The following is a 14,064-nucleotide window of genomic DNA, read 5'->3' as shown; positions in this document are numbered from 1 at the left end:
CAATCATATACTAGATTTAACCACAGGTGAATTTAATCACTAAAATACAAACCCAATGTTCAGAAATAAAGTATAAATCTGGAATTAAAAAGTTTTTCACGTAAAGGTTAGAGCACATCTAGACACCAGAGGAGGTTTCCAAAGCAAGACAAGTGACAGTGACTTACACCTTCAATCGTGTTATAATAACCCAAAAGTTACATGAGTTATCTACAACCCATGAAGGGCTGTAACAACCCAGAAAGGCTGAAAGACAGAAGGGGGAATAGGGAATAAGAAAGCTGAAAACTGCAGACTGTGTTCTCCTTAGGATTAGGATTGGTCACAGCCTTTAGAAGACTTCATCCTGAAGGCGCTTCTCAGCTCAGGGACAGAAGTAGTTCGGTAGCGCAACTTTATTTCCTCATTTTTTTTCTTAACAACTTAAGAAACTGGTAACTGAGACTTGGTTTTTATTCGACTAGTTTTAAATATAAGGGCTGAAAAGCTTTAACAGAACAAGCAAAGAAATATCCCCACGGATATGTATTGCATGCTCCAGACCCTAGCCTGCCTCTGTAACACAGTGAAAATGTCTGGCCACCTGCCTCTTTTTCCTTATTTTCTCAGCTAAAAGACTACAAAAGCCATAGAAGCTACAAGCCTCCCTATTTTCTTCAAGGTTCCCCTGTTTTTTCCAGCTTTGGGACTACAAGGGGAACTCAAATCAAGGCTCTCAGCTGGGATTTCTTGTCAGGAAGGTCTAATGCACTAACCACTAGTGCACTTCACTTACGCTTTACAGTCATATTAACGTAACATCTGTATTTGACAAGTAACTACTGCAGGAATACCAAGTTTCTATACTGCACAGCCTCTTTAGATGCAATATTTCATTAGCTTTACTTATTCCAATATAAATACTGCTTTGGAGTATTCCCGGAGCAAACAACTAATGGAAAACATTAACAACTGCAGGTAAGAAATACGCAGTGCAGTTACCTGCTTCTGCTCAAACATTTCAAGTGGCAAGGGGACATGAAGGATAAACTCACATCCGTGTATTGTTAGAGGAACTTTTGCAAAATTCTCCCAATAATCATGATTAAATAGTTCAGCCTTCATGATTCCTCTTGCATATCCATAATTATTCATATAAAAATAGTGTAGGTAGAAAAGTCTTAGAAAAATCCTCCATGTGGCTTCTAATACCACTCATGAAGCCTATCCACATACAACTGCACGTGACAAGGAAATGCAGACTGGAGTAGGTTGTAGATAGCTCAGTTCACCCGTGTTCAGAAAGAGAGAAAGCATGAATGCATGGGGGTAGGGGTAACACAATCTGCAGGAAGTTACCATTTTCCACTGTAATTTTAAATGCTACTTTAATAAAAGCGTTCTCCTTGGTCCATGGTCACAAACAAGCATTAACATTCAGCCACAACATTTCAGCAGCAAGATATTCTACCTACATTCCCAGCTCTGCTTCTCTTTACAACCTTCCCGAACAAACCAGGTTTGCCTTTGAGGTTTCCAAGTTGCCACACTTCATCTGCTTCCTATGGATTACTGCTTAGAGCAGCAGATGAGAATTCGTGCACTACAATTATTTTCTCCCTCAAAGCACTGGAGTGCAAGATATTACCTGGATTTCTAAAGATTATTCCTTCTAAAACACGAAACACCGAATCACCCCGTTAAGGACTGATTTTACTTTAAATCAAACAAGATACTGACTCAATGCTTTCAGGTCTTGCAGCTACAGATGGCATCTAAAAACATATGCATGTGAGACATACAAAGCAAGTGCATGTGGAGGGACTCCACTTGAGCCACTTTAAGATTTGTTAATGAAATGCATTTAATGTCGCTGTGAGATTCACCCAATTCTCTGTATTTCACAACCGTAACTGGAAGCATCACACTATTTCCTGCATACTTTAGATTTTCATCACATGTTTGAGATATGAGCGTGCTTTAAGCATTTTGCTTACACAGTAAGAACGTCAAGTGTGAGAGAAAGCACCACAGGCAGCAAAACACAAACCCTGCACATTACTGACACCCCAACCTCTTCTTTAAAATACCATCTAACAGGAGTCCTACATTATGCAGTGATTAATCCTTTCCTCTTAACTGCTGTGTCAACAAAACGGCAGGGTTTCTTTTTCCCTGAAGTGTATTTTTTACTTCCTTAGAATGGCTGTCAGGCTTCAGATCAGCCTAAGGGACTCGCCAGCGTGCTTTGTGCTCTGCGAAGTAAAACCCATCTGAGAACTTCTGCCTCCAGTTTCACGCAGATGTTTCAGTTCAGGGAATTAGAAAGGTTACAGAATATAGAGATTTTTAACTCCAAGCATCATCTCGCAACAAAGTCTCCAAGGCATCTTAACAACCCTTCCTAGGAAGGGCAGAAGCACCTCTCCATCCCCGTCCCTGGCCAGGCCCAGCTCTGTCAGACCTCTGGAAGAACCCCATCGTCTGCCTGAAGGACCAGAGGGAAATTGAGGATAAATTCCAAACGACTGATTTTTAGCAAGTTGTATTTCCAATACCAACAGCTAGAGTACAGACTTCTGAAGTAGCAGCAACACCGCACCCGATGCAGCTCATAGCAATTCCTCGTGTCTCAGCAATCGGGAGTCCTACAAGGACACCTGTAGGAGTACAGCAGCGTGAGGGAAAGAGGTGAATCACGTTGCTTCGAGGGGAAAGACTGCTTGGAGAATACGAAACAAGTGATCAAAGGGAAGATCACTTCCAGGGACTCCAAGCGTCAAGCCTCACTCCGGAATTTCTGATGGACTTGAAAAACGTGTTGCTTTAATCTTTAAGACAAAGCTTTTCAAAATGCAGCTTGCTTCCTACCGAGCAACTGTTTCATCTTTCCATGTGAAAGAATGCCCATGAACAATGATAGTCAGGCATTGATTAAAGAATAAGTTGAAATCAATTTTCACAATATGGACCTCAGATCATGATAAAACGCTTATTTCGTGACAAAGGTTTTGGATGCTTCTGTAGACTTAAATTTAAACCAAAAACTTATTTCTACTAGGTCCAATCCTTAAATGACAACGTCAAAATCCATTTTCCCCACGTTTTAAGAAGGGCATACAATTTTCCAAAGAGACTTCCTTTGCACCAGGGTGAAGCCTTTGTTTATTCTCAAATAAACATGGATGACAATTTCCCAAAGTTATGGAAAAATAAGTAAATCACAAGGAGCATGAGTAAAAAAAAAAAAAAAAAAAAAAGGAAGAACTTCGTATTTCATCTTGCTATGACTCAAGGTGTTGGCACAAACTTAAGCAAACACCTTTTAGAGGTGACCACAGCTGTAGTCTGAAGGAGAATATGCATAATAATTGTTATGCCACGAACATGTAAAGTCATGAGCAGGGGACTCGTATTTCAGCTCTGCTTTCCTCAAAGGGACTGGTGTTTGCAGGACAAAGAGAACAATTCTTCTGTATATTGCAGCGTCTCGTTCTATGAATCACAATTCTCACTCCACATTATCCTAGTAAACTGTACTACTCCAAAATGCAATCCTAAAAATAATATACCAGATTTCACACCTTTAAAATAGTTATGCTAAAAAAAAATCCAGTTCTGGATAACCAGCCACAACCAGAATTTCAGAACCAAATAAAATTTAATAAAGTGTCTTAAAACATCTGGAATGTAAGTATACAAACCAGAACTCCCAGGAGGAGAGGCAGATAGTATGATATCTCAAACGAAGTATGCTATCCCCCCAAAAAAGAACCACAGCTCAGTACAAGCAGGAATCATGAATATTCTAGCTACAGAGCAAATGTAGTAGCAAAAGAAAATCCTTCATCTTCAATAGACAAACAAATAAAAAGCAAGAAAGCATCAATTCAGCTACTGCCACCTAAGAAATTTACTAAGGCAAATGTGCAATGTGCACAGCAATGAAACTCCAACAATGCAAGGCAAGAAGCTTTTTAAAAAAATTGTACCAAGTAATGAAAATTAAGTCAAAAATGGGCTCTTATACTGGAAGATGTGATCCAAATTATTGTTTTCCCACTCTAAACTGTGCTACATTCATATATCTCTTCTGCAGACCCAATTAAAATTTTGACTAAAGATCACACCTTCAAAGATAGAATTAGTAATTAGTTGTAAAGTTTTTACTTCAGCATATCTGAATTTCCATTATAACCAAACATGAAGAGACAAGAAGAGTTGCTTTGTTTTTAGGTTTTACCTGACTTCCCACACATTGCTCAGTTCTGCATAGCTCAGGTGCAGGTTGATCAGCTTTATGAATGAGGAGACTCAGGTATAAACATCTACCAGCAATTACCTGTTACTTTTCAATACCTTGTACCTTACCATCACTCATCTCAGCCCTTAGTAGCTATTCTATTAGCTGACAAGAGAAATACTCTGTGTAGGTTGTCAAACAGAGTTACTTAGCAAAAGGAAGATTTGGAGTTTTATAGAAATCTCTGTCCTTCCCTATAAACAAATAGCCAACCTGAAGCTTTGAGAAGTTTGCCTTTTTTTTTTTTTTTATATATTACCACTGATAAGAGCAACAATATGTCATTTCAGTGCAGAGGGCACAAAAAGCTGATTTGAACTTTCTGTTCTTCTAAAGTAGACTTGATACAAACTGGATACTCAACAGAAATAAAAATGTTCACACCTCTTCTAAATCAAGTGTCACTCACCACCGTTAACGTAGTTCCACCAGTGGCACTGTAATCAAGGGAGGTATCTCACAGGCACACTAAATCCTCAGTCAGAGGGAGAATAGGAGTCTTCTCATGGAGACAGACTTCCCAGACACCCACCCCTTTAACAATTTTAACCAGCATCTATAGTACGCACACAGTTCTCATCATGTTTTCTGCTCAAAACTGCTTTACAAAATTAACGACTAATCAACAAATTTGTGGAAAATGATCAGGTTTGTTTTAAATACAGATCAAAGAATTACACATAAGATTACGTAGATTTACAAAGTTTTTAAATAAATATACACTTGAGTTTAGGAGGACTATGATTTATACATAGTTTTGCTCAATTTTTTTTAAATCCAGACTGTGTAAAACAATCTAAATATCTCCCAACTTTTTGTTTTGTTTTTGAAACAAATTTATGAATTTAAGTAAAGCAACATCAGTATTTTTTTCAGGAGCATCTGGAATTAGAATAATTAAAGTTTCCTTGATGTGCATCTGTAAGCACACTGCATCTAATCATTTTTAGAAGTGTGCTCTATCTGCACATAGTTTTTGAAATGAGATTTACTTCGCAAAAGCAGTAAACAGATCAGAAAATGAAACAACAGGAACTAGCACATCTACTGTTAAAGGTCCTTGAGTCAAACTATTTCTATTCAAAGTTGTTTTTTTGTTTGTTTGTTTTTTTTAAGATAAAAATTTATTTTCCTGATCAATATTTCCCCCTCCTCCCCTCTCCCCCCCAACTCCCCGAGCATACAGTGAAGTATATTTCATTTTCTTATGCTATCTGGAAATGAAAAAACAAGGTAGATTTTGTCACAGGGCACAATGCCAATATCATTGACAAGTCACTTAGAAGTATTTTGGTAGTAATACATCTGAAACAAAATTAGTGGAGCTGACTCAGATGACTGTAACAAGTTTTTGGTCTGTGTGCACCGAGGATTTTGAATATAATGCACAGCTGCTAACCTTTAAGAGTTATACACCACATGGTTTTGTGCCAGATGGTCAACTCTGCACAGTAACTATTGCAAACATGAAGTTGTTGTTGGTTGCTTTGCATTATACATCCAAAATTTCCTCCTTGCACACCGCAGTTTCAAATCTTGAGTAACGCTTTGAGAACAATCCAATTGCATTTTTGCTTTCAAGTTAGCTGAGTATATTGCACAACGCCTGATACTCAAAAAAAACACAAGAAGATTTCATTGAATTAAAACTACATAGCTGAAGGCAGCTGATACAAAACACCACAGCTATTTGATCTACTGTGGTTTCCAGGCAAGGCTGCAAAGTTGTAGTTAGCCTTGACATGCATGAGCTCAATTGTGGCAATTACCATTCTGAAAGTTCACAGAAACTGCTAGCAAGTCTTACCACACATTTCTAAAACCTTGAAATGAACTTCAGAGGATAAGGCAGTGACTATGAAAAGGAAAAATAAAAAAGACAGGAAAATAAGGGCTTAAGGGCAGACAAGGTGCAAAGAAAAGCTGAAAAACACTGAATTAAAAAAAAAAATGACCAATCAACATTGGCTATGCCCTGCATACATGTAGAACTAAAAAATGGTAAATTTAGATTAGATATTAGGAAGAAATTCTTCACTCAGAGGGTGGGGTGGCACTGGCATAGGCTGCCCTGAGAAGCTGTGGATGCCCCATCCCTGTAAGCATTTAAGGTTGGATGGGGCTTTGAGAAACTTGGCCTGGTGGGAGTTGGGACAGGGTGGGGGTGGAATTAAGAAACTTGGTCTGGTGGAATCGCACAACAGGGTGGGGGTGGAATTAAGATGATCCTTAAGGCCCCCTCTTCCAATCCGAACTTTTCTGTGATTCTGTACCTCCAGCAGTAAACGCAAATCCTAGTAAAATGTATGAAATGAAGTCAACGAAAATGATACCTATTTGCTCCACACCAGGACTCACAAAACGCACAGGGCGGGACCTTCAATTCTGCTCCATGTAGTTATTAACAAATGGAAGAGTGCTTTTGTGTTTTTTTTTCTTTTCATCCAGATAACAGGACTGTTTTTTTGCCATGTTACATCTAACAAGCAGATATTGCCATGTAATGATCCCAGTTTAGAACGTACTCCGAAAACACAAGCCATTACAGAACTCAATGGCTGTGCACGGATTCCAGATTGCATTCAAACTGTAGCAACATTTCCAGCAGAATGGAGAGGGATACATTTGTCAATACAAGTGACAATCGTTTGTATTTTTCTGGAGATGACTAGTACACTAAATATATCCTCTGTGGTATAAGCCTATATGGAAAATTCTACAGAAGACAAAAAAAAGCTGTCACATTCTCAGATCTCCTAGTGGGCACTACAAATAACTCATGATTAGGCTTTGTGAAGTAGCTTTAAAGTAGCACAGAAAAAAAAAAAAGGCTGAAAGGTCTAAAAAAAATAAACAAACAGGGCACCAGTACAGGATGTTTTGTGGTTTGGAAAAAGACTTTTTTTTTTTTTTTTTTTTTTTAAAGTCTCACATTAGAATTGGAAGTCAATGTTAAAATTAATAGATTAATCAGGAACTTTATGCATGAGCAAGTATTCCCAAACTGGAAAAGCCCAAGATATTTTTGGAGGGAAGGAGAGAAAGGGAAACTGAGCACACAAATTAATGCAAAAAGAGGTATATTTCTTAACCCACCTGCTATTAGGTCATCAAGAGTGTCGGTAAGCGTCTGTGCTGGAGTGGCAACCATTAATCCGTCTGGTTCTTGAACTAACAGTCCCTGCCCAGCAATTTGCTGCTGCTGTCCTATATTCTGCTGATTACCTATTGCTTTCTGAAGTTCAAGAGACTCTGTCCCATTATAGCCTAAATTACCAGAAAAATTACATTGCAGTGCTGGCAAAGGCTGGATAGGGACAAAATCTATTTGTTCAGCAGGTGGTGGTGACTGTTGTTGCTCATCATCTTTTGACAAAATTGTGTCAACCTGAGGTAACCCTGAAAAGTTATCCTCTGGCAGACCCTTATCAGCTTCCACTTCTGGGAAGACCCCTGTAAGTGGGCACTGCTGCTGCAGGGGAAGTGGTGTGTCTGTCTGACCTTTGGTCTCCAAATATTCTTTGGTAAACTGCTGTTGTGTTTTCATCTGCAACTGCCTTTCCACCTTCTGTAGCTCCTTCAATATTTTCTTCTTCTTCTGTACTTGTTCTTCTCTGTTCTTTTTAAGTTCTTCAATCTTATCTTTATTTAAAGGTTCACCTTGAATTAATTCCAATGATTTAAGTTGTGCTTTTTCAATAGCACTAATTCTCTGTCCAAGTTCATTCAGCTTGCCTTCAGTCTCTTCTACTATGCATTCCAAAGGCTGGTATGGGTGAAAAGGTGGCAGTAGGTCCTTATCTGCTACCTGCAGGGAACTTGACTTCTGCTTGGATGCACCTAAGCACATGAAAAATGTTTGAAAAAATGCCATGCTGAAGATACCCCATACCTCCCCTCTCACCCACCAAAAAAAAATAAAAATAAAAAAATAAAAATAAATAAATAAAAGTCTTTACAACTAACACTGCACATCTGTCAAATCATAAAAAGGTAAACCCTACACTCCACGTTAAGACAGAAAGGACAAAGCAAATGCTGGAATTTTAAATATCAATCCTAATACACCCTTGAACACCACTATTTTAACCTTAAGGAATAAGGAACCTTTATGATTTCTGATACCCACAACAATGCATCTTGGAAGGGAAATCAGCAAGAGCAAGGCAATTTAAATAATTTACTAAGTTCTCAAAGTCGCTTGGGTGTGCAGAGCAAATTAAACTATTTTCTAGAAGCTAATTCCAACAGCGAGGTTGCAAGCAAAAGTTCTCCATATTTGAGAGAAAACTAACTACAGTGAGATCAGTATTTTGTGGATCACTATATATGGTTTATCCAAGTGCTATAGCATCCTACCTTTACATTACAAAAGAATCCTGCCAGTGCAAGCTCAATATATACAAATATATATTTTCAAGCTTTGGCACCCCTTTACCAGTTCTGAGAGAAAATTAACGTCTTGCTTGCCTCCCTCTCTCTGGTAACAAATTAGCCATTCTGCTCACTATTAAGACTTGAAAATCTTCAATCCAGCACGACACACTACACCTGAGCACAGCTTCTGTGAAAGCTCCCAACATACTGCCTTCAAGCAGCACAGTCCTGAAAGCCATGTGCGAAAGCTTCAGCCAGTTCTTGCTAATATAAATCTATGAAGTGCTTAAATTGTAATTAGTACTTCACTTTAAGAAATTCTAATGACAAATGTAAAAGGTTTTAGCTTGATCAAATGTTCTAGCTTGATTACTTTTCTGCAGTAAAACTCATTTACCATATCTAAGCAGCAATATATGTAGCTTTAAAGAAACAGAACTTGAACACTTACAGAGCACTCACATCTCAGCATTAAAAAGGGAACTGAAATTATGCAATTTCATCTATGGATTAATAAAGCTACCTGAACATAACACAATTAAGTGAAAGTTTGGATGCTAGAACTAAATTCTATATAAGCCACTAGCTCTGGAAGGTTTAAGTTCCCCAAAACACTAATTTATTTCTCTCTGGGTCTTCCTTCACCAAAATACTAATTTACAAGTGATTTCATTTTACACTGCAGTCCAAACGGGCGACACACACACTGCACTTCCAGATTGTTATTTTTGTTAAGGTACTAATTCAAGAAGCAAACAAGCGTGAGAATTTTCTCTCAAAAAAAATAAAAAAAAAAGTAAGAGTTGAACCAACTCTATGCTGGATACTTTCCCCGAAAAGATTCCCAGGACTGAAAACAAAACCTAACTACATTTAAAGGGAACAACAAAAATCTTAATAGCCCCAGGAAATTTACCACCATACCCACAAGCTGTAAAACCGTAGCTACATCAAGACAGACACCCTTAACCAAGCTTCTTCTCTAGCTTAGCTACTTTATATCCCTGCCATACACTGAAAGATCAGTACTTCCAGCTGAACTCCTACTCAAAACATTTCTGCTGTTCTGTCCCTAATTACCAAGATGATTTCTGTGAAAAGAATAGGGAACTTGATTAAAGTTTAGTAATGACTTCCTTTGTACTGGCTGGTATACTACTGGATGCTTAGCTCAAGGCTGTTATAAGCTGTTGGCTAATCGACTTCGTAGCATATCTAAAGTGTACAGTTACCCTTTCATTTTAAAAACTGTGAATTAATTCATACAGTTAAAATATAATTTAAGTTTTGGAGACCACAATTGAAAATGTATTTATTCACCAAAAATCTGAAAAATGTTTTTCTACATCTTTGTTAGAAATCAGTAAAAAAAAAAAAAAAAAAGTCAGTTGGTGCTTTGAAACTAGGCTGCTCTTTTTATGTTTTAGTAAACATAATTTAAGATGTAGTTAAAACAGTAACACTTCATGCTGCTCTGTTTATTTTTGTTCCTAAGAGTACTATACCATCTTCATCGTATCACAAAGTGTTCTCATGACTTTTGACAGTTTTGGACAGCCTCCATCACTCCATAGGAAAGAAAAATTGCAGTTCAAGAAGCCCCCAAATAATAAATTATCAATGTCCCCCCTCAACTAATTACCACCTGGGGAAAAAACAAGCCTGGTTGTCATCAGAAAAGTTCTCTAAGAGCACAGGAGAAACTACAGAGACCAAGTAGGCTTGTACAAAGATCTGGTGTTTCTAGTCTGTACTGATTAAAGAGGACAAGGCTGGTCTCACAATGGGAATCAGATTGTCCAAACAGTGCCTCAGATTTGGAGTTAGCACTGAAAATTCAGAATTTTTTTTTTAAACAAAATGTAGAAAAATCAGTACAGCCCAGAGCATGCTACAGCACGAAGTGTATGCAAATATGGACATGCTACAAATGAAGAGCTAGGCTCTGAAATTCCAAAAAAGATGCAGAGATGTACTTCAATCACCTTCTAATTGATTAGAACAGATGCTTTATAGGCACTAAATCACTCTTTCTACGCCAGAAATTACCTGCCAGCTATAATCTTGGGGATAATGGAAGAGGATGAGGAATAGGAAGAAAGTTTTGCTAAACCTTCACATCCTAACAACCAGTTCAAAACAGAGCTGGAAAAGACACTACTGGTAGCTTAAAAATTGCAAGTGCTATGGTATATTATATAGTATATTAGAACTTGAAAGTAGGTATTTCCTGCCTTTATTCAGATCTTTTCTATATTACAATATCCTAAAGAAAAAAAGGTGCCCATTTCAGTAAATAATTGTGAACAAGACAATATAATTTCACTTTTGAAGGTAGGACTTAGAATTTCAGGCATAGGCCAGACCATAATTACTTCAACTTGTATTTTAATTTACCTTTTCAGTGGGTTGTAAATCTAGACAACCAACCTACTATGAAATTAAACCTAGCAATACCAAGCAATCCATCCAGTCTCTAAAGCAGCTGTTTTGGCCATTTATTTTGTACCAAGAAGACTAAAGACTGAGGTCCAGTGAAAGCCCAGACGTAGCTAGACCAACATCACGCTAGCAGGTAATCAGGGTTACAGGAAAGGGAATTGTTCAGTTGACAGAAAATCCAGGGTGGTTATGGGCATGCCAGGAAAGCAGTGGAGGAAGGAAACGATCCTTTCCTAATTTATTCTGTCAATAGCAGTACCAAGATATTTACAGCACACATTTGTTTGCAGAACCTATTTTTCTTCCCATACTTCCACAGGTTCTGCATCCTAACTTCATCAATACAGCCTCTACCATCACACCTGCAGTCACCATTTTACTTTTTGCCTCCCACACTTCTCTCATGAACATTTTCAGCCATTTTTCACCAAACATACACTACTCAAGTACAAACTGAATACAAATTCAGTTTCCCATCATTTTCTCTGAATTCTTATCCACTTACACTTACAGGAAATATGAAGTATAAGTTCTCTACTTCGATCTACTGTACTTATCCCAGTACCCTGTAGAGAATCTCATGAGTACCTAAGTTGATTTGCAATAATCCATCCATCCAGATCAGCACGCCCCAAATACCATACCCGAACTCTTCAGCATCCAATAATATGGAGAACACCAATACCAGTTCTTTTTTAAAACTGAATTCTGGCATAAAGTAACATTTAAAGGTCCTAGATGCTCTGAGCAAGACTGAAGAAACTTCAGTATTTATAGCTCTCAGCTCTCCTAAGCAATTAAAATCTTCTAATTTAAATTTGCTTTCACACATTTACTCTCTACAGGGTTGCTGCCTGTGAACAAATATGATACCATATTTCATCCCTAGTGTTTACGATTCTCTAGGAAACTGCTCTTCTAGTCCTGTCATCTAATCTATGGGGTATCTTGTTTTCCCAATAAAGTAGTAGATTTTATGTCCTTTCACAACTAACAGAGTAGCACAGGTGAAGTGCTACCTATCCCAGATGAACCTACCTCAAACAAGCTACCTTATTGACCTCTAATGACTTTGTTACTGGATGTACCGTGTAGATTTGCTAACATCCAGTAGTAGTACAGACAGGGACTTCTGTTCTGTAAGTTTCACTTTGCTTTAACTTACTTTTTACTAGATTAAATTCTGGGACTTGTTGACAGCTCCTTAATTTCGAGAGCTGTTAAAAGAAAACAAGTGGATCCAAATCCAAACAGTTACATTCCAAAAGATTTTTCTGGCATACAGAAATGATTGCATGAAAAAAAAAAAAAAAAAAAAAAACAACTGTGAAACACATTTGTACATTTAACGATATCCTCTCCACTGGAATCAATACCCAGTATATACACCTGTATTAATCAGCACATCATCCTGATGGCTAATATTGCCTAGGCTTGACAAAAACAAAACCAACCAACCAACTACACAGCCAGACTCAGTTTGTTCCTCCCTTCACAAAAGGCAGGTGCTTGGAAGCATAAATCCATAGAAAAGAATTTCAGTGATGAGTGCTTTGTTACAGCTTTTTTCGTCTACTGTTATTCTTGCACATCAGAGTGAAATCAGGTGATTTTTTTTTAAAATTGAAGGTTAAAGTTAAGATTTGCAGTCTCCAATTAAAATTTACCAGTTTCAACAGGAATAGGATGAGCTCCATGTTGAATTTTCAAGAATATTACGTATTTAACTATAATTAATATCAGTAAGAAATTCAGCTCTAATAACACAGGGAAACAGTCAATCCACATACACAAAATATTAATTGGGCTAACTGGACAATGAAAAAATAATCTACTTTTCCCAAAAAAATTCATCTGCTACACTGTTTTACTGCATACTTAACTCTTCTTTAAGAACAGGATGGTTCATGGAGGACTGAATGTTCAGATGAGTTTGTATTCCACTACATTCCTCTTGCAAGCCAGGTAGTATTTCTGTCAATCTTTAGCACTCCTGCAACTGTTTCTACAGAAAACTTGCAGGAATTTGGTGCAATGATTACATGGCTGAAACCAAACTGACATTCTACTCAACCTTAACTCAGTTTCTGACATTCAGAAGTTTTGGTTGCTTTCCAACTATAGTCATCTTCCCAAGGGTTTTTTTTTATCCAGGGGCTTGATGGAATCTAACTGGAAAATTGCTAAGATGTGACTAAATTAGTAGGTGGCAGGCAGGCAACAGAAGCTTTCAAAGATCGGAATTTCACAAAACATCGTGAAAATAATTTCAATACACTTGTGATCACCTGTATCTATGCCTGTCTCATTTAATCGTCTGCCTGCAACTAAAGAGTCACATAGAAGAATGAGTATGTAAAGTTTACTGAGAAAGCATTAGTTAAGTTAGTTAGGCATAGACTGCTCTCTTGAGATTAAAAAAAATACTGTCTAGAATTATCCTTTGTAGGCATATTATGCTTTGGGATCTTTCAATTAAGTCACACAACTCACCTTTATCAGTACATAACTCAGTATTTAGGCAAAGTAGTAAGATATTTGACTAAAACCCATATATTTAGTTCGTAGCGAAGTGAAAGCTTTTGTTTTAATTTCTCCAAGCTATTAGACTGTTAGTAAGACTTAGTATGATGATACAGAGAAAACAGTTTATTAAAGGTCTCACTTAAAAAGCTTAAAAATCCCCCAAACCCATTTAACTTTAAGGGAGTTGTAGTTTCCTTCCCCTAGGATTAAAGGCAGACGTGAACAGCAGTTGGGAAAAGCAAGTCTGTAAGTTCTGTTGAGGTCTAAATACATAACCAAGCTCTCCAAATAAGAAACACTGCAAGTTACTGTCAACTTAAAAATAGTGAAGACGTGGAATGTTGAAATTTTAAGCAGTCAATTAAGGCCAATTAATTAATTTGTAACCAAGATTTCAAATTAGTTATGAAATAAAATAAATTTTGAAAAAAAAGTAG

General features: G+C 37.4%; 1 protein-coding gene across 10 annotated transcripts in view; it reads right to left on the bottom strand.

Moving 5' to 3' along the window:
• LOC309883543 (ankyrin repeat and KH domain-containing protein 1-like) overlaps positions 1 to 14,064 on the bottom strand; it is a gene marked incomplete at its 3' end in the record, with an annotated part of 112,898 nt that overhangs the window by 30,146 nt on the left and 68,688 nt on the right. For 9 of the 10 annotated variants that reach the window (XM_082771688.1, XM_082771692.1, XM_082771691.1 and 6 more), the window contains one exon: positions 7,379 to 8,122. The exons of the other annotated variant lie outside the window; for it this stretch is intronic. In XM_082771688.1, the coding sequence (XP_082627814.1) occupies positions 7,379 to 8,122 (744 nt within the window). The remainder of the gene's footprint in view (positions 1 to 7,378; positions 8,123 to 14,064) is intronic. 10 annotated transcript variants of the gene reach the window in all.

Source organism: Aythya marila (assembly GCF_965140915.1).
Source record: "Aythya marila genome assembly, chromosome: 14".
In the NCBI taxonomy this organism is placed as follows: Eukaryota; Metazoa; Chordata; class Aves; order Anseriformes; family Anatidae; genus Aythya; species Aythya marila.
The sequence above is the reverse complement of the archived record's forward strand: the minus strand, read 5'-3'. Positions and strand labels throughout refer to the sequence as shown.